Below are 19,655 nucleotides of genomic sequence, written 5' to 3'. Positions count from 1 at the left end.
TGTTTAGCTTCAACTTCCAGTCATTGGATTATTTTATACTTTCTCTGTTAGACTGAAGAGTCCATTATTAAATATTTGTTCCCTATGTAGGTACTTATAGACTGTAATCAAGTCACCCCTTAACCTTCTCTTTGTTAAACTAAATAGATAGAGCTCCTTGAATCTGTCATTATAACACATGTTTTCTAATCCTTTAATCATTCTCATGGCTCTTCTCTGAGCCCTCTCCAATTTATTAACATCCTTTTTGAATTGCTGCTTGCCTGTTTAGCTGTATTCTGATTATAGGTAAAAGCCCTTTTAAATAAATGATGAACTGTATAATGCATACATATATTTGAAATACACAGAACTCTCAATGACTTAGATGACAAATGATGATGAAAGCAGCAGCTCGTAAACAACTTGACAAAATGACTCCAGGTTTAATAGGTTTTTTGTTTCTGTTCACTGTAATGCATGTTTGTTTTTCTGTCCTGGTTTTACTCAGATGTCATATTTTTAAAACAAAGGCAGAAGGAAGCACTACATGGAGAAAGCGTGAGCAGAATGATGTCACAGCACAGCATCAAGAATGCTGAAAAGGAGAAAGGAGAGCAACATTGACAAAAAACACTGTCCCAGGTCCATCCAGCCATCAGGTTCTTCATGATTTAATAGCACCTATCCAGTCTAACAAGCCTTTTGTTCTCCCCTCTTAAAAATATAACTCCCATTAATCTCAATGGAAATTATGAATGCAAAGGAAATTTTTCATCCCTGTATATATTTTGATCTTTCTATTACTTTTTTGATGTTTATTAACACTCATGCCCCAGAAGGCTTTGCACAGAATATGATTAACTCAGACCTGACAAATGTCATGATAATTCAACCTCATGTTCAAATGAAATCACGAATTCAGAAATTGACATCTGAAGCACAAAATATACTATAAGGTGTGTGTGCACTATACAGTATTATTATATGTGTGTATACACACACATTATGTACACTCACGCAGGCCTTGATGCTGTAAGTTATTGCATATGGTTGCAGGAGGTCTGCCCACACAGAGTAACTTGCAAGACTGGGGTAATTGTATATAACACACACACATATATGTAAAAATTATATATATACGTACACACACACACACAAAGGTGTATTGTATGTAAAAATTTTGCTGAGCTACATCTCATTGTGTATAAAAATTCCTTTCTGATATGATTACATGCTCCCTTGACTTTCACAATTTACCTTTCAAACTAGAGATTTACAAAAAAGTCTTTAAGCTCCCTTGATTTTCAGAAACTCACAGGTGACGAACTACACTCATGAATATTACTGGTTGATTTATCTGTTTGGGTTTTTTTCATAAGGACCTTTTCTTAACTCTCATGCCCCCTCAGTTATTATGAATTTCTAATGTAGACATTGTGTTTAAAAGCCAGGCATGGCCTACTTAATTCTACTTACATACAGACAAATAAATATTAACATACTTTGCTCTTGGGCAGGTGAAAGAGATGTCCTGATTTTTCAAAATAAAAGTAGTTACGGAGACTTAAATTCAATGGGAATTTTGGATGTGCAAGATCAGGCTTAGATTTCCAGTCTGGATATTTGTGAAAAGCATTAGATGTTGAATAGCTCATTGCATTCATATCTCTAGCTCCTAGCCTTATGCCCTTACTTTGCAATATCAAATTAATAGCGCCAAAGAGTAACAACAGGAGCTCTCTGGCTGTCACTCCAAGCTGAGAATAAAGAAAGGCTCTTTGCATTTTATGATAAATGTGGAGAACATCATGCTGGCTTAGCCTCTTCCTGGACATTTTTTGGCCAGATTTTGCTCAGACATGCCTATCTGAGGTTAATAGCTGGGAAGAGGTAGGTGTTGAAAAGCTGCAAGTATAGATAAAAGCAAACAAGACAAAAAGATGCTAGTGAAATGTAAGCGAAGGGTGGTACGTTATTTTGCAGATGGGTACAGCTGCATCTGAGCTTTGGGCAAAGGACTGTTCCTGAGGCTCTTAGGGCCAGATTCCACAGGGATGACTTTTTTAGTGACAGTGCAGTTTGTGGAGAGTGGGTGCAAAGATAGCTGTGAGCCACCTTTACATGCCCCCTCCCAATCCTAGGGCTGTGGGTGCTGGGTCAGTCCCAAAGTACAATTTAGTGTAGTCTCAGGGCTGCTCCATGTTGTGCCATTATGGCAGCCAGAGATGAGCTAAATGAAGCAGTTTTTCATCCAGGCTCTCTTCTTTGGTCATGCCCCCAACCCTGGGGGCCAAGGTGAGGGTGACAGAGAAGCAACCACACCAGCCTGAGCGTGCCAGAATATTTCCCATGAGGGTACAATGCTGAGATTGCAGATGGGGCTGGCACTGAAGCTTTTGTGTACTGGAGAACTGGTGCAGGGCAGCTGCAGCAGTGGCCTGTGTCTGGCCTAGAGTGTAACTGCACATGCACTACAAAAAACAATCCCATTTATACACCCCCATACTCCATGGGAACATGCCATGCATATTATGATCTGATAATTCATATGAGAGTGCATCTATCAGTTCTGAAAAGAAAAGCCACGACAATACTGAGGCATGTGGTATGTTGATAAAAGTCATGTTGTACGAGAAATCAATCAACATGTACTAGAAACAGTTGATCAAAAGGGACTCTACTCTACCGCTGACAGCCCACATTTTGAAATGTATGTAAAAACAGGCTAGTTACACCTCTTCTGCTGGGTGTGTGACACCCATTGGTGTAACTGGGAACTGTGCCCTCGCATGATCTGAATCAGCCAGCTCAAAGGAGCTACATCAGTTTACATCAGCTGAAGTTCTTGCCCATGGACTGAAGCTGTGTATCATCCTTAGAATGTGGTCTGTCTGAACATCGATACTTTCTTAACAACTTATCTTTTCAGTGGAGATGCATAGATATTATTCATATCAAGTGTGGCATCTTTGATGACAAGACTATGGGCCTGATTCTGATTTTATTTACACTGGTGTAAATTAGGAGCGTGGTAGCCCCCTGTAAATCAGGGGCGCTTCAGTGGTGTTAGTGAGATCAAAAATCAGGCCGTATCACTTTCTGTATGAAGCACACTCGTACTTGGCTGCTATTGCTAGCCCCGACCATGTGATTCCTGTGCAAGCCTGTGTCATGTGATAGCAAAATGAGCATGTACAGCCATGGTGTCATGTCAGATCATGTACAATGTAATGTCAGGGAATGTAATATACTATAAAAACAGCAGAAGCAATGGGGGGGGGGGGAGGATCAAATTATGTGTTCTTTTAAAACAAAAATAATAGAATGTCAAGATGCAAAAATGTCTCCTTGGTAACAAGTATCAGGTTTCTGAGCTGAGTTTGGATTGCTGTATGATACTTGAAAATATAATATCCTCTTAATAAAGGCACTTTTCAAACAAACATCACTGCTTTTAAAAAAAATGGCATTACGATCAAATATTATTATAATTATTTCTTTTGTTGAGAAAAAGGGACAGCTTCTCTTTAACGAATGGTATGCAGACATTAGACATGCAAACACAGAAGAAAAGAGATAATTAAAACAAGGTTTGTACAGGGTTTTCCATTTCATCGGTGCTGAATTTTTCTAAAAAACTGTCATATGGTCACTAATTGGAAAAAGAACTGATGGAGCATCCATCATTATATTATGGATTGAAAGATTCACACACCCTCTTTTAGACTGAATCCTTGTTTTGAAGTAAATATAAATTTTTCAAGTGTGCTGATTTGATTTAATTTGACTTTGTTTTTGAAAGTCCAAATGTTACATTAGCTTAATTTATTTGGACAAATTAGGTTTTTTTTTTATTTCCACATTCTCCACATTTGCTAGAGTTTTTTTTTAATCAAAATGAAAGAAAGAAGGAAGAGAAAGAAAATGGTTACAAAGAATGAAAAGTTGGAGAAGAACAGAATGGATACAAAAACCATGGAGAAAGTAAGGAGTGGGGAAGGGGTAAAAGAAAGAAAGAAAAAGAAAACCCTGATTTCTAACCATCTTTTTCTTCTGTGTGATGAAGCTTGGATGGGTATCTTCGGCAGATGCGCCATTTACCAAGACGCTTGAAGAAATTCTCCTCTTCATCTCGCCCATTCTCCAGGCCACCTCCTGGTCCACCTTCAGACAGCTTCACTGCACTAGTGAATTTCACCTGAACAAATGAGGAGACAAGACTCATGTTCTGATGTGTTATGATTTCTCTACCAACTTTGCCATAGCAATGCATCACTTAAGGACAGGCAGTATTGTGGTACATTACTATAGCAACAGAACAGGAACTGTGCCCATATGTACCATGTGAGGATATTAAGTATTCTGTAATTTGGCTAGGTAGCCATTCCCCTTCTTTCACAGGGGTTCATACAGATACAAGTAAGGAAAAAGCAGCATGACCAACTAGTAAAGTACATTAGGTATATTCAGAGGACCCAGATAACCCTGAGTGAAAAGAACGAGCAGGAGAAACGAAATGTTAATTACACTGACACTTCATTCCTGTGACACTGTTCATATGGAAGACCAAAGAAGGCACAATGACAAATCTCTAGACAGCGTATAACAAGAATGAAACATGGAGCATATTTAACCCAGTTTTCTTCACTTCCCCAGAAGGAAGTCTTGAGATGCTGCTAGATACCAGTCATTACACTCTTCCTTTTCTGTTCTGTTGCTTAGACGCATATCCCCCCTGCTCACTGCTATGATAACATCATTTTACTGCCATCCTTATTCTGTTACCTCATCACTCATTGTTTACCTCTCAGCCTTTCAAATCACATGCATCCTCACAAAACTGTGTCTTTCAGCTGTTCCCTAATCTTTCCAAAGACCGACTGCTTCCAAAGCTCCTCTTCAGTGTATTTCTAGTGTGTCCCATACTACAGCACTTGGTGCTGCTTAGAAAAATACAGAAGGAGAATAATTTCTGTCCCCTTATGGACCATCTCCACTCTGCTCCTCCCTCCTCTCAAGGGAAGGGAAAAAGTCACCTGCCATTTTCAACCTCTTTCCTTGAGGGAGGACCTGTCTTACACTATGCTCAAGGGACAAATCCTGCTGCCTCCCCCATGGTGTGGTTATGCTGGACTTTGGGGAGAAGCAGGATTTGGGAGGTCTGCACAGGGCTGTGCAAGTGTAGCTCCACTGGATCTCTGTGCATGAAAGCACGGAGGGCAGGGAGGAGCATGGGTAACAGACCCACCACTGAACAGACTCTCTGGCCTTTCACTTCTGTGAGGGCTGGAGTGGAGGAATGCTAGGACCAAAGAGACTACTCCTGCCTTTTGTCTGGAACAGCTTCGCTACAATTCCATGGCCTGGGGGAAGGATTTCTCTTTCTCCCATCCCCCATCCGCACCTTCCTGCAGACCTCCTCCAGCCAAGATGTTATGCTGGATGTTGGGGAGTAGATATGCTCCCAAATATGGAAAGACAGACTCCTCCTAGCCTTTGCAGGTGAGGAGTTGCACCACTGTTGGCACTCTACCGAAAGCCCCAGCTCCTGAGGGTTTTGTCCCTGGGTCCCATCAGCTGCAATATCCATGCTGATCATAGTATTTTCTCTGGGAGTTAGAAGTGATCTGTGAAGTAGCCAGACCCTATCCCTTTATCCTCCCTACTAATCTGAAATGACACATTTACCTTAGAACTTTGCCTGATGAAAGACAGACGGTCTACAGAGCTGATATCCAGGAGGTCTTCCACCCCGTCGGCCAGCCCAGAGAGGGAAGAGCGTTTCAGCCAGTTCCCTGATGCAGATAAAGCCAGTCAGGACAATTCTGCAATTGCTCCAAGCTGAATACATCAGCAATACAGGCATATTTCTCTATAGCGCTGAAACAGTCGTACTGTGACATGAGAAAAGGGTGAAGGACGAGGCGTGTTCATGCTACATACATCAAAGACCATTGTTGAATTCATAACATGCGAGGCTGAGTTTTAGGATTGTAAAAGTTGAAAATCAACACGGGTCAGTGAGAAAGGATAAATAATATTTAGTCTTCCTTTCTTATTGAAGTCTGCTTGGAAAGCTTCTCTTAGAGAGTTAGGGCTTGTCTATACTTACCGCGCTGGTTCGGCGGCAGGCAATCGAACTTCTGGGTTCGATTTATCGCGTCTTGTCTGGACGCGATAAATCGAACTCAGAAGTGCTCCCCGTCGACTCCGGTAATCCTGCTCGCCGCGAGGAGTACGCGGAATCGACGGGGGAGCCTGCCTGCCGGGTCTGGACCGCGGTAAGTTCGAACTAAGGTACGTCGACTTCAGCTACGTTATTCACGTAGCTGAAGTTGCGTACCTTAGTTCGATTTGGGGGTTTAGTGTAGACCAAGCCAAAGGAAGGATGGTCCAGTGATGAGGGCTCCAGTCTAGGACTTGGGAACCCCAGGTTAAAGTCCCTGCTCTGCCATAGACTTTCTGTGTGACCTTGGGCAAATCACTTAGTCTCTCTCTCTGTTTCACTTCCCCATCTGTAAAATGGAGAAAATAGCACTTCCCTACCTCACAAGGGGTGTTGTGAGAATAAACATATTAAAGATTGTAAGGCACTCAGACACTACGTGTCTTTGCTATGCAGTATCCAACACACACACAGAACAGATCTATTCTATCTGCACATGCAGTATGTATATATAATATAAAGGGACATACATTTACCTATGGGGAGTTTCAGTTTCTTTCGGAGCGAGATCCGTCGGGAGCGGGAGCGGGAGCGCCTGTCGGTGGTAGTTCCAGAGTGAGCAGTGGTGCACTCCGACGTGTCCTGCTCTGACTGGCTGCTGGTATCACTTGCTGCACTCTGCGACTTGAACATCTTTCGCCAGAAGTCTTTGCGTCCCAGAACCACCCCTTGCATTTGCTCTTCGCTGCAAGAGAACACAACACAGGGTTAATAATACCTGACTGTGGTTTGTATGCTAAGTACATTTGAACAAGTTTCCCCTCTTCTAACCTCTCTTTGTTCCTTGGCATATGTTACTCAAAGAATTTAAACTTATTTTTCTTGATGTAATTTGTTAAGCTAGACAGTGTTCTCAATATAGCACAATGAAGACAAATTTTACCCTAGAGAGTTTACAGTCTAAAAAGTCATTCTGTTTTTCTGTCATTATGCTAAAGCAGCGTTTCTCACACTAGGGTCTGTGGATCTGGTACTCCAGGGAGTCTGTGAGTCATGCCCAGGGCCACTGGCCCCGCTGATCAACTCCTCTCCCTCCCTCCCAGTCCGAAGATCCGTATATGGTGAGCAAAATCAGGGCTCTTGAAAATCTCACATTGATAGACCAGTGTCCCAACTGATCAAATCTTTCTTCAGTTCTTGTTTTGTTCTTTACTCTTAGAAACCTGTAATACAAGACTAATATTTACTTACTGCTCTGGGGTCTGCTGAGGACGGCTGGAGATGTAACTACGACATTCATCAGGGGCAGATGATGCCTGGCCTTTATCAATAACAACACTTCCCACCTCGGATCTATGCAGACAATACAGACAGTCAAATAATGTTAACAGATGGCATATCTTGCTTCTCATATAATCAACATCGTTCGCTGATCACTGAATCCAGCACTTCTGAAAAACAAATTTAAATGTGTGCCCCCATTACAGCAACTGGCCTTCCTATGTGCATATCGTCATCAAAAATGTATTGGGACAAGAAACCAAGGCCAAGATTAGAGACTTACACAGGACTTTTTTAAAACCCCACTCCCGCTGTTATGGCAGTGGGTTCTGCGGAACCTGCGGGATTCCAGTTCCGCTGCAGGGCTCTACGCTAGTCACGCACAGGGCTCTAGCCAAGATTTTCAAAAGCTACTAGCAATGTTGGGAGCCTCATTTTGTAGGTGCTCAATCTGAGGTGCCAAAGCAGATTATCAGAAAGTATTGACTACATACTTCTGGCAATCTTGGCCAGTGTGGTCTGCATGTCTCCGAGGCCAAGAAAATCATGCGACAAATCTGATGCTGCCAGTTTACATGAGACTAATTCATTTAGTTCTGTTTGAAACTCCCTTTTTGATTCATACTTATTCTTTTGACTCACAGTTGAATGCAACGCATCCCAAGACAGCATTTCAAAGGAATAAAGCAACCTAGGTTTCTTTTGTATCATGCTCCCCACTCCTGAGTATAGGCATTCAGACCAACAGCTCTCAGCACCTCAACGTACTGATGCTAATACTAAGCCATGTCCACATGATGTTGGGGGTGGGGTTGCAATCATCCCTTCACACTCAACCTCCATCCCTCCTCTTTCTTTCTCCTGTTTCTCTACTCTTCCATCCCCCAGAATTTCTGCTGCTTTGCTATCTTATTTCCTTTGTATAAGTTATTTCTGTTAGGCTCCACATTTTTCATGGCTACTTCCACAGCTGCCACACTTTATTAAATTTTAAGTGTGGCTTCTGTCACTGCCACACTCAAGTCCTGTACATCAGGAGCAGACATGTGCTAACAAGTTGAAAACAAACAACCCCCTGTACTTTCCTACATTTGTGTTTGTCGTCAGATGTTTGGCTGCGTGCGTGTGTTCTCCAGGTGTGCTGTCCCAGCTCTGCGCAGACAGCTGGCACAGTAGATCTCGAGCGAACCACCCACTGACCACAAAATTAATTAAGGTGCGAAGGCGCTTGGTCAAATTTATTGCCGACGAAGCACGGTGCTAATGCCCCGGCTCAATGGGTACAGGTACACTAACATGTGTATGCTCGTGACAATGGACCGTCTCAGTTAGTGGTGGGACTTTCTACTATCCCCTAGGCCAGACAAAGATATTGCTTCTGAGATACATCTTTATATACCAAAACAAACAAGTTATGTATCACTCCTGACTTATCAGGGTGCCACCCTCTGACATACTGGGTGTCACCCATTGCCTTGTATCATTACCTTGTAGGTTCAATCAAAACATCTCTATTCATTATGTTGTCATCCTGACCTTATCCTTAAGATGGGTCAGCATGTTCCTGTTATCTTTGGGGAATTTGTTTATCAGGGTGTTCTGGTACCTCCCTTCTGGAATGTGCTTGAGTGAGTGTTTTGTGCCCAGCACCTCTTAGGAATATGTGTTTTTACAATATCAACCCTATGCTTGCCAAATTCTGTGAGCAGGGCCTGCCTCTTGCTCACAACTTCACTTGCTAATATAAAGCAAAATTTTGACCATTACTTTAGCCCAGGTCTCAGGCCTCAGGCCAGGCCTCTGATACAAGGCCTTATGTTTCAGGCCCTCTTACTACAGTGTTCAGCATAATAAGTTATACAACAGTTTATAAATCATTCAGACACAAATCTCTCCCAAACACAAACTTTTTGCTCCCCGGAGGTTTCAGATCCTGCTCAGTTGTTTCGTCTGTTTTCTTCCCTGGAATTAACTTTTCAGCACTGTCCAAAAGGGCGCTCAGTGCCACCCTTCTAAAAACATTCCCATGAGCCTCCTTGATAAATTGGACCAATTGCCGGATATCACAGTACAATCCCTGAATAACAAAGGAGAGAGCGAGAGAGCTGTGTTACTCAGTTTGCATACAAGCAGGGAGGGAAACAAATATTCCTTTTGTATGCACTCGACAAATACAGAGGTACCGCAGGTCAGGACTGAGTTACCTTAGTAGGACTGTACTCAGGAAGCTTGCACAGCACCTACCAGAACTGGGTCACATCCAGCTTATGTAAACCGGCATATCTCCATTGAAGGCAATGGAACTACACCTCTACCTCGATATAACGCTGTCCTCGGGAGCCAAAAAATCTTACCGTGTTATAGATGAAACCGTGTTATATTGAACTTGCTTTGATCCACCGGAGTGCACTGCTTTACTGCGTTATATCCAACTCCGTGTTATATCGGGTAGCGTTATAGCGAGGTAGAGGTGTACTCTGACTTACCCCAGCTGGGGATCTAGCCCATTATTCCTAGCTCCAGTTTAGTGCTACTAGTCTTTCCTTTTCATTAATGTCAAATTCACAATTAAACAAATCGAGTCCCCATTTGAAGACACAGGGGATCAAAGACCAAACACAGTGTATGACCCTATGCTGTCTGGGTCAGATTTGCCCCTGACAAACACCTGAAGGATATGACTTTTTCTTAAACTTGTCTGGCTAGCCATGCCAATAAAGTCTCATTGAATCGAGCCCTGATTTTCAAGCCCAGCTGCTTTATGAGGGAGAGAGGAAATTCAACTTGTAAAACCTGCACCTAAAGCCTCACCAGGTTTTCAGAGCTATGCAGTTCATGCGTAGTGGAAGCGCAGCGAGTGATCAGTGACTTGAACATGGCGCTGACAATAATACCTTCCACACTTTGGGCCGTAGACTTGTTGTCCACTGTGGTGAAGTTATTTCCAAATCCAGCCTTGTCTGCAAAATGCAAGCACAATAAACCACACAGCTTGGCTGAGATGTGTTAACAAATTACAGATTAAATACATAATTACTTTTTAAATGTATTAAAAGACGTAAATCACCCAGAATCATATGTTCAATTTTTGTGACCCTACCTCATAAACAATACAGCAGATATACAAGTTGCACAAATAAGAAGAGGGATAGAAAAATCTGCCATTTAAAGAGAGATTGAAATGATCAAAACTGTTTATCCTCTCCCTTTATCGCCTCTCTAAAACAGAGGGATACAAAATAACAAATGGAATAGGAAAGGCAATTCAGGCATCCCTGTTTCCCCACTCAGATAACACATAACAAGGGGGCACTCAACTAAATTGAAAAGCAATTTAAAACTGATGACAGGAAATTCTTTTTAACCAATGAAACTGCTCTCACAAGGTACTATGGAGGCCAAGATCTCAGAATAATTCAAACAGAAGATTAAACATTTATATAGATAACAAAAACATCCACAGTTCCTTAGACAGGGCAAAAACATTCACAAGAGAGGGCTTATCCCTTGAAGGGATAAGCCAATGTGTAGCTGATGGGTGTTAAGAAGAAACTTGCCCTGTGGGCTGGTTATTTCACAGTTGCCCACTATGATGTTTCTTGCACCTTTCTCTGAAGTGACTGGGATCATAGACAAGGAGATAAACTACTTGTGTGTTTTGATATGGCAATTCCTATATTCCAAATGCCCACAATTAGCTACTTATGCATGCAATGACCAATGTACCATATATACATAGAACCAGGGCCGATGGGGGGGCGGAGGGGGAGAAGTCAGTACAAATTACCGGTGCCCGGCGGTCCAGAAGGGGGCCTGGAGCTCGGCTTCCCCGGCTTCCCCCCAATCTCATCGGCCCTGTTTAGCCAGTCCGCCCTTGCTTGGGGGCCCGAAAATTTTTTTTCACCGGGGCTTGAACCCGCTCTCGGCGGCCCTGCATAGAACTGTTTGCCTAACTTAAAAGAAATGGACTTACACTGTATGCACATAAATCTGAATGCTCCTATTCTTGTTTACATGATCTGTTTAGCTATTTGCTTCCTCACCTTAGGCTCTGCAGAGAGATTTAATGCTCAATTATATCTCCATTCAGACTAAACACAGAATGCACAGTCCACTCCAGCTGGCATTTGGTCATGTTATTAAGCAGAAAACCTCGTGCCTGAGGCATAGTTGAGAGAAAATTTTCTTTCACAAAGCCGTAAACAAACAGGTAGGATGCATTAAAAGAGAGAGCACGTATGCTTCTCTAATTCCAATTGTACTGGAAATAAAAGAATTTATAGGGCCAGACCCTCAGCTGGTGTAATTCGAAGTAGTTCCAGTGACTTTAATGGAGTTACACTGATTTACACCCGCTGAGGATTTAACCTAGTCATTACAATTACATTTTGCCTTTAGAAATTCACTGCACCTTTTTGAAAATGGCAGCCAGCATCCCCTATGGTGTGTCATCGAGGAAAATGTGACTGGGGCTTGTGATGCCAGCCGTACTTACTGTCAGTGACTGGCTCCATGCAGAATCCTAGCAAAGCGTGAAGGAAATCCACTACATTATTGAGGGAATCTCTGTTCACATAGTCCCTCATGGTCTGCCGGAACTGCATTTTATCCAGCTTGTACAGCTTTGTAAGGCAATTCTGAGCCTGTGAAGATATTACAAAAATGAGAAGTATCTGCTTGAATTTTGGTAACAGTTGCAGGGTCCGTCAGGTGCATTTCTGCCCTTGTTTTGCCAGTGCTGCGTTATTATAAGTAATCTCACCTACTAGCCAAAAAGTTCAAATACCACAACAAGATATGGGCTCTCAGCTAATGCCAACAATGCAATTCAGTAATAGGAGCCATTACACCACATTATCTTTTGGAGAAGATATTAAATCAAGGTCACTTCTGCCCTCCTCTTGCAGTCCTCCAAATGGAAGTTAAAATTTCAGTGCTGGTGAAATGAGTAGGAACCCAGTTACCCTGGCCAACACTTACAGTATAAACGTTGATAAAACAGACTGTGGTGTAGGGATGTCAGATTCTGAGTCTATGGCCCACAGCCAACCCTGTTCATGTGTTTATCTGACTCCAGTGACCAATTCAGATGCTGCAGAATGCAAACTTTTATTTACAAAAATAATTCAGTGTTGACTCTTGATTGCAAAGTTAACTATTTAGATGTGACCCAATGCAGTGAGGTATTAGAAAGCCTGAAATATCTGCTCCAAGAGATGGGTGAATTGTCTGTTTCCTCACAGTGTGGTGTTGGTTCTGAAGCCCAGTGGTAATACTGTGATTTTCTAATAACTCAGATGCACGCATTGTGCATGCAATTACCACAGTGGTGCATTCAAAACAGCCTGGCCAAATAAACAAACAGCAGAAATAGCAGTCATCCCAAAAATGCACTACAAATCTCTTTCCATAAAGACCCCAGATCAGCAAGGCACTTAGGCACATGCTTAACATTAAGCATGTCCCACTGAGGCTAACAGGACTCTTCACATGCTTAAACTCAAGTGTTTTGCTGGATCAGGGCCTAAACAATGCAAAACTTAACGGTAATTTTACTAAGTAATAGCTTGGTTGCTACATACCGAGCGATTCTGGACCCTTGTTCTTTGTGCAAACCTCCCATTGCCATCATTGGGTTCTCTGCCACCTAGTGATGGCTGCACATGACACTAGCATTGTAGTCCTGTCTCTCTGGTACCATAATGGCAAACAGAATTTGGCTCTCTCCAAAGAGTAAGTTTGACAGCCCTAAGGCCCTGATCCAATTCCCACGGAAACAAACTGATCAGCCCAAGGGAAAGACTCCCATTAACTTTAATAGTCTTAAGCATTAGAGGCCTGATCCAAAGAGTATAGTGTGAAGTATTGCTGACTGAGTCATGGATGCTATGTTTGCCTACACAGTCATGACCAGTATCTTCCTTGCTGCTTTGGAAAGCATGTTGAGGAAGCTTGTGCAGAAAGGCACTATATGAAAATAAATTCTTTTCTATTTTTTTCTTAGTTTCACATCCCTGACTCTGAAGGTTTATATAGACAGGAAAACGGTGGGGCAAATTACAGTGAAACAGGAGAACTGGTGAATTAGGATTTAAAAAGGAAAAAAAAAAAATAAACTCAGCACACAGACATTTGGAATTGCCTGATGACTATTTTGTGTTTTCAGTTAAAAACAAAATTAATTATAATTTTTGTCTCCAGGAAAACAACTAGCTGGATCCTCTAATGCGGTGCAGCTGCTTTGCATTGCACTGTCAGCATAATCTGAATTTAAAGCTGTAGAAGCCAGTCCGCAGATCACACTACTGCGAAGCAGTGTAGATCTGTTTTAGGGACTCTGACGTTACTCCTTATTCTTGCTGCTAGTATAGTTTGGACAAGGAAGCACTGCTAAGATGACCCTATGCCACACCCATCCTCACTTGTGGCCATTACAGCCCAGCATAAATTAAAGCAATTTTTTAACTGCCCAAACCAGAGCAGCGGGACCAGCCTGCACAGAGCAGCTTTAGAATCAGGGGAATGCAAAGGAGAATTTTAAACACAGGATCTGCTACTTAGGCGCTCTGTGTTCCATCCCTGGCTCAGCCACAAACTTCCCGTGTAAAACTGGGCAAGTCAGGTAGGCCTGAATTTTTAAATGTCTTTAGGCATTGCTGTGCTCAGTGCTGCAATGCTTAACTTATTTAGGAGCCTAAAGCTTATTTTCAAAAGGGATTTAGGTTCTTAAGTGCCTAAATCGCTTTTGAAAATGAGACTTAGGCGTTGCAGTACAGAGCGCAGCAATGCCTAAATACCTTTAAAAATCTGGACCTTAGTTTTTGTGTGTCTGTTAAATAGGTGCAATACTTCCCTGTCTCATGGGGTGTCATGAGAACTATGAAGCACTCAGCTTCTATGGTGATGAGGTCAGATAGGTACTTAGATAGAAAGATCTGACCCAATATGCTGACAAAAGCCAGAATAAGAATCAGCAACCAGTACCTTCAGGAGTCCTATCTTTTAAAGTTCCAGTCCTTATTCTGGGGTTTTACAGCCTGAATCAGTCTCTTGGAATAGGTAAAAATGCTCAGTAAATGGCAAGGAAACATTCATCAGAACTAAAAGCATGCAAACAAACTGCAAAGGAAACTGAAGGAAACAGAAATACATCTGCATTTTATAATGTAATCAAACACTTTGAGAAGTTTAACTGTTCCTGATCTTGACTAGAGCTGGGCAATTTTTTTTTTTTTTTTTTTTTTTCAGCAAATATAAAATTTTCTGGACAATGTATTTGGGCGGGGGGGGTACTGAAACTATTCGCGAATTTGGCAAATTGTTTCATCTGAAAAAATTATTTTGGAAATGTTGAAACAATTTTGAAAATGTCATTTTGACTTGACATTTGAAATGTTTCATTCAACCCAAATAAAAATTTTCAGCTTTTCATTTTGGCAAGAAAAAAACATCAGTTTCAGTTAAAAAGAAACAGATTTTTTTTTCACGTTTTTCGGTTTGGCCACCAATCCGAAAAATCAATTATTCGCTCAGCTCTAGCCTTGAGCTCATATCACTCTGAGGTTCAGGATCTACAGCTAAATGCTTTGAATTCAAGGCTCAGTATCAAAATACAACATGCTGCATGCACGTCTACTGTCAACTTTTTAACTAACTGAGACAGTTAAGTGGGGGGTGTCATATAAAATCCCCCACTCTAGGCCTTATTTATAGCCAGGTCTCAATCCGACCTCCACCATTTCGCAGGCACAGTCTACACCCGCTAATGGAGCCAATAGGAATGCTCACTGTAGCAAGCATGATGGCCAGTAAAAAGTGTTTGCGAGACTGGGCCTTTAAAATGCACCTGTTTGGCAGGACACTGGGCACTGTGTTCCCATTGAAATCCCCTATACCTGAGTTTTAATTCTCTGGGATGCAATCACAGCAATAACTGAGCAATTCTGGGCTCTGTATGCTGCTTGTCTGGTATCAAAGGGTCAGAAAACTAGATAAAGCTGCCTCATGATGGAGGAGGGGGTCTTTTGCCGTCCTCCTGCACAGACTGCAGTATGGGAGCATGCCTGGAGCACAGTGCAGCCTGGCTAGTCAGGGTTGCTGGAGCAGCCCATAAGCAGACATTCAAGGCCACCAGAAGGTAACTCAGGGCTTGTCTACACTTACGGATTTTTGTACCGATGTAACCAAACTGATATAGTCACCACTGTAAACCTCCCCAGTGTAGCCATGTTGCACCAGTGTACAAAAGTGACTCTTGCTAGTGCAGTATGTCCACGCTAGGGCTTTGCAAATCTGCATGGCAGAGAAGCCCCTGGGGCTGCTCTAAACTGTTGGGCCCGAGACTTGCCCCTAGCAGGGCCAGGAATTTGAAAGGGACAAAGATGGTTTAAGCGGCCATTGTCTCCTCTTGGCTCAGCTGTAGAGCTCAGTAGGTGCAGCTGAGATTGGGGGCCAGCATTTAATGATGAATATAAAGGAAGCTGTGTGGAGGGGGAGAGTGGGGGCTTCTCAACATCAGCAGACTCATTTCAGAAAGAAGGGGTTGGGGAGAACTGGAATCTGCTTTAGTTCTCTTACATTCTCCTGGAATACCTGGTGTCTCAGACGATCTCCAGAGAGCCCTCGGTGTCCTTCTCCGCAGCCATAAGCACAGCCCAGGGATTTCACTATTTTGATCAGCATCGTCAATGCCAGCCTGTGGGTGCTTATGGGAGTGCTTTCATCCTAAGAGCAGCAGAGGGGAAATGACACCACGTGACACTGAGGTCAGGTAACTGGCATACCTTTAACATTTGCTCAGAACATATTGCTGCACATTCTTGCTTGAAAACAGTCCAATATTAGTCTGAATAGCTACGTAACTCTTGAAAATCCTACTGACTTATCTATTCAAGCTCAGGGCCTAATCCTTCAAAAACTTGCTACCAGGTGCAATTCTGACTACAATGAGCACTAATGTCAATTGGGGTACTCCTAGAATTCAGTTATCTGCCAGGCAGTAAGGGTCAGATTGTGCTACCTGGACTGATAGTGAGCACTACTTTACTGAAAGTAGTCCCATTGAAATCCATGGGTCTACTCATAAAGCACTACAGACAGGAGTAAGTGGGGCAGGACTAGGGTTACCATATTTTGTGCCTCCAAATGGAGGACACTCCACGGGGCCCCGCCCCCGCCCCCGCCCCAACTCCGCCCCTTCCCCAAAGTCTCCGCCCCCTCCCCTGCTTCCCGCGAACATTTGATTCGCGGGAAGCCTGAAGCAGGTAAGGTAGGGTTACCATACGTCCGGATTTCCCCGGACATGTCCTCCTTTTGTGTGCTAAAAATAGCGTCCGGGGGGAATTTGTAAAGCTCTCACAATGTCCGGGATTAGCAGAGAGTGGCTGGGAGGGCTGCAGGGAAGTCCCGGGCTGGACTCAGGAGCAGCTGTAGAGGAGCCGGATCCGCCCTGCATTCTGAGCAGGCAGCTCCTTTGCAGCCCAGTCCGGCAGCACTGTGCAGGGCCAGACCGGGTTTTGTTGTGCAGGGCCAGACCGGGTTTTGTTGTGCAGGGGAGCTCAGCCACGTGTCCGGCTCGGCTGCACAGAGCCCAACACTCTGTTCTGAGCAGCAGGGTAAGGAGGTCAGGGGGCAGGAAGGTTCTGGAGGTGGAGGTCAAGAAACAGGGGGGGCTTTTTGGGGGCAGTGGAGAAAGTTTTGGGCAGTCAGGGTACAGGTAGGGGGTAGGGTCCTGGGGGGCAGTTGGGGGGGGTCTTAGGAGGGGGCAGTTAGGGGACAAGGAGCGGGGGGGGGGTAGGGGGCTGGGAGTTCTGGGGGGGAGCTGTCAGGGGGCAGGAGTGGAGAGAGGGATCGGAGCAGTCAGGGGACAGGGAGCAGAGGGGTTTAGATGGGTTGGGAGTTCTGGGGGGGGCTGTCAGGGGGCAGGAGTGCGGAGAGGGATCGGAGCAGTCAGGGGACAGGGAGCAGAGGGGTTTAGATGGGTTGGGAGTTCTGGGGGGGGGCTGTCAGTCGGTGGGGAGTGGTTGGATGGGGCGTGGGAGTCCCAGGGGTCTGTCTGGGGGTGGGGGTGTGGATAAAGGTTGGGGCAGTCAGGGGACAAGAGGCAGGGAGGCTTAGATAGTCCTGGGGGGCAGTTAGGGGCAGGGGTCCCAGGAGGGGGTAGTCAGGGGACAAGGAACGGGGGGAGGGTTGGGAGGTCAGGGGGGGGCGGGAAGTGGGAGGGGCTAGGGCGGGGCTCCTCCCGTCCTCTTTTTTGCTCGCTGAAATATGGTAACCCTAAGGTAAGGGGGGTGTGGGGGGAGGAGGCGCGCCCAACACTGCCGGCCCCCGGGCCCCCGGCCGAGCACCCCCGGCCCGCCCAACACTGCCGGCCCCCGGCCGAGCACCCCCGGCCTGGCCCCCGGGTCCCCAGCCGAGCACCCCCCGGCCACCCGGCACCGCCGGCCCCCGGCGGCCTGGCGCACCCCCCGGCCGCCCGGCACCGCCGGCCCCTGGTGGCCCGGCGCACCCCCCGGCCGCCCGGCACCGCCGGCCCCTGGTGGCCCGGCGCACCCCCCGGCCGCCCGGCACTGCCGGCCCGGCGCACCCCCCGGCCGCCCGGCACCGCCAGCCCGGCGCACCCCCCGGCTGCCCGGCCCCTGGCGGCCTGGCGCACCCCCCGGCCGCCCGGCACCGCCGGTTCCCAGCGGCCCGGCGCACCCCCCGGCGGCCCGGCACCGCCGGCCCCCGGCGGCCCGGCGCACCCCCCGGCCGCCCAGCACCGGCGGCCCCGGGCCAGCCCCCGGCCCAGCGGCGCCGGATTTTCCCGGACATTTCCGGCTTTTTGGGATTTCCCCCCGGACGGGAATTTGAGTTCCAAAAAGCCGGACATGTCCGGGAAAATCCGGACATATGGTAACCCTAGGCAGGACCAAGTCCTAAGGAACTCAGGGATCAGAACCCTTTGCCATCGAGTCAAGTAATAAAATGAAGTCTGTGTTATCATCTAGTGGATGAGACCCAGGACGTGGAGTCATGAGATCTGGGTTCTATTCCTAGCTCTGCCATGGATCTGCTGTGTGACTCTGTCTGTCTTGTCTCATTAGATTGTAATCTCCTCAGGGCACTGTCTGTCTCTTGAGGCTTGTTTACACAGTGCCTTGAATGTGGGAGCCTCTATGTGCTACTGTAAGATAAATAATAAAAAGTTGAAAAATTCAGCAATAATTTTTCCTGTTTTAAAACAGCAGTTGTGCAGTATGTAAAATAGCACCTATTCAGGGCATCAGGAATACGTGTTTTATATGAAAAATGCAGCCGGGCTAGGCCAATTAGGGCTGCTTAGCAGAGTTGCTTTGCTTGGGTAGTCACAGCAAAGGGCGCTGAATTCTCCGTGGTGATGAATGCTCTGGGTTTGATGTGGGTACTGCACTGACACAAATGAAGATGTCTGAGTGGTGCCTAAAGGAAAGAAAACCTAGCAGTTTCCCAAAAAACAGAGAGGGAAAAGGAAATGATAATTACTCACCCACATATACATACAAATACACACACACACAGACTGGACATACCTTATGTCACATGCATGTGTTCTCTATATTACATGGTACACAAACATACCTTTTCTTGATTTTTATCATTCTTTTCATAAGGTCCTCCACCTCCTCCTCCGCCACCTCCATCAGCTCCGCCACCTCCTCCTCCACCACTTCCTCCCCCTCCACCTTCTTCGCCTCCCCCATCTCCAGTTCCACTGACTGGGGCGGCCCCGAATCCACAGGCTGGGCCGCCCGAAGCAGCCCCCTTGAGCTGGAAGGATCCCTCACTCGGTCTCTTTTCCGCTGACTCATTTTCCTTGTTCTCACTCTTCCTTCTGACTTTCTCCACGCACGGCACCACGCCAAGCTGCAGCAGGCACTCAACGATGTTCAACGCCACATCACAGATCCGGGAGCTGATGTCGTGGTTCAGGACCAAGTAAACGGCCTTCAGAACCACCTAGAGAAAGAGGACAACGTGTTTTGGTCAGACTTGTTTTCTGTATTATCATCATCATCATCATTTCGTATTTGTATTACCATGGCACATAGGGGCCTTAGTCATGGACAGCTTACAATCTAAATGTAAGTCAAGAGGCAAGAGGTGGATACTGACACACAGTTGGGGAGCACAAGGAAACAATGAGACAATATTGGTCATATGGTAGGCAGTGGTCTTAGCATACCAATGGTCTAACCATCATCAAGTT

At 45.2% G+C, this 19,655-nt stretch overlaps 1 protein-coding gene across 15 annotated transcripts in view; it reads right to left on the bottom strand.

Moving 5' to 3' along the window:
• Positions 1–19,655, bottom strand: part of UNC80 (unc-80 homolog, NALCN channel complex subunit) — a 175,886-nt gene that overhangs the window by 110,679 nt on the left and 45,552 nt on the right. For 7 of the 15 annotated variants that reach the window (XM_065561073.1, XM_065561060.1, XM_065561071.1 and 4 more), the window contains exons 13-21: positions 19,028–19,405; positions 16,007–16,153; positions 11,925–12,072; positions 10,241–10,389; positions 9,337–9,506; positions 7,400–7,501; positions 6,679–6,893; positions 5,671–5,777; positions 4,024–4,180 (exon numbers count right to left, since the gene is read on the bottom strand). In XM_065561073.1, coding sequence (XP_065417145.1) covers positions 4,024–4,180; positions 5,671–5,777; positions 6,679–6,893; positions 7,400–7,501; positions 9,337–9,506; positions 10,241–10,389; positions 11,925–12,072; positions 16,007–16,153; positions 19,028–19,405 — 1,573 coding nt within the window. The remainder of the gene's footprint in view (positions 1–4,023; positions 4,181–5,670; positions 5,778–6,678; positions 6,894–7,399; positions 7,502–9,336; positions 9,507–10,240; positions 10,390–11,924; positions 12,073–16,006; positions 16,154–19,027; positions 19,406–19,655) is intronic. The other 8 variants (XM_065561068.1, XM_065561074.1, XM_065561069.1 and 5 more) reach the window with 6 other exon arrangements.

The sequence above is a fragment of the Chrysemys picta genome, chromosome 11 (assembly GCF_011386835.1).
Source record: "Chrysemys picta bellii isolate R12L10 chromosome 11, ASM1138683v2, whole genome shotgun sequence".
Lineage (NCBI taxonomy): Eukaryota > Metazoa > Chordata > Testudines > Emydidae > Chrysemys > Chrysemys picta.
Note: the sequence above shows the minus strand (reverse complement) of the source record. Positions and strands in the feature narration are given on the sequence as shown.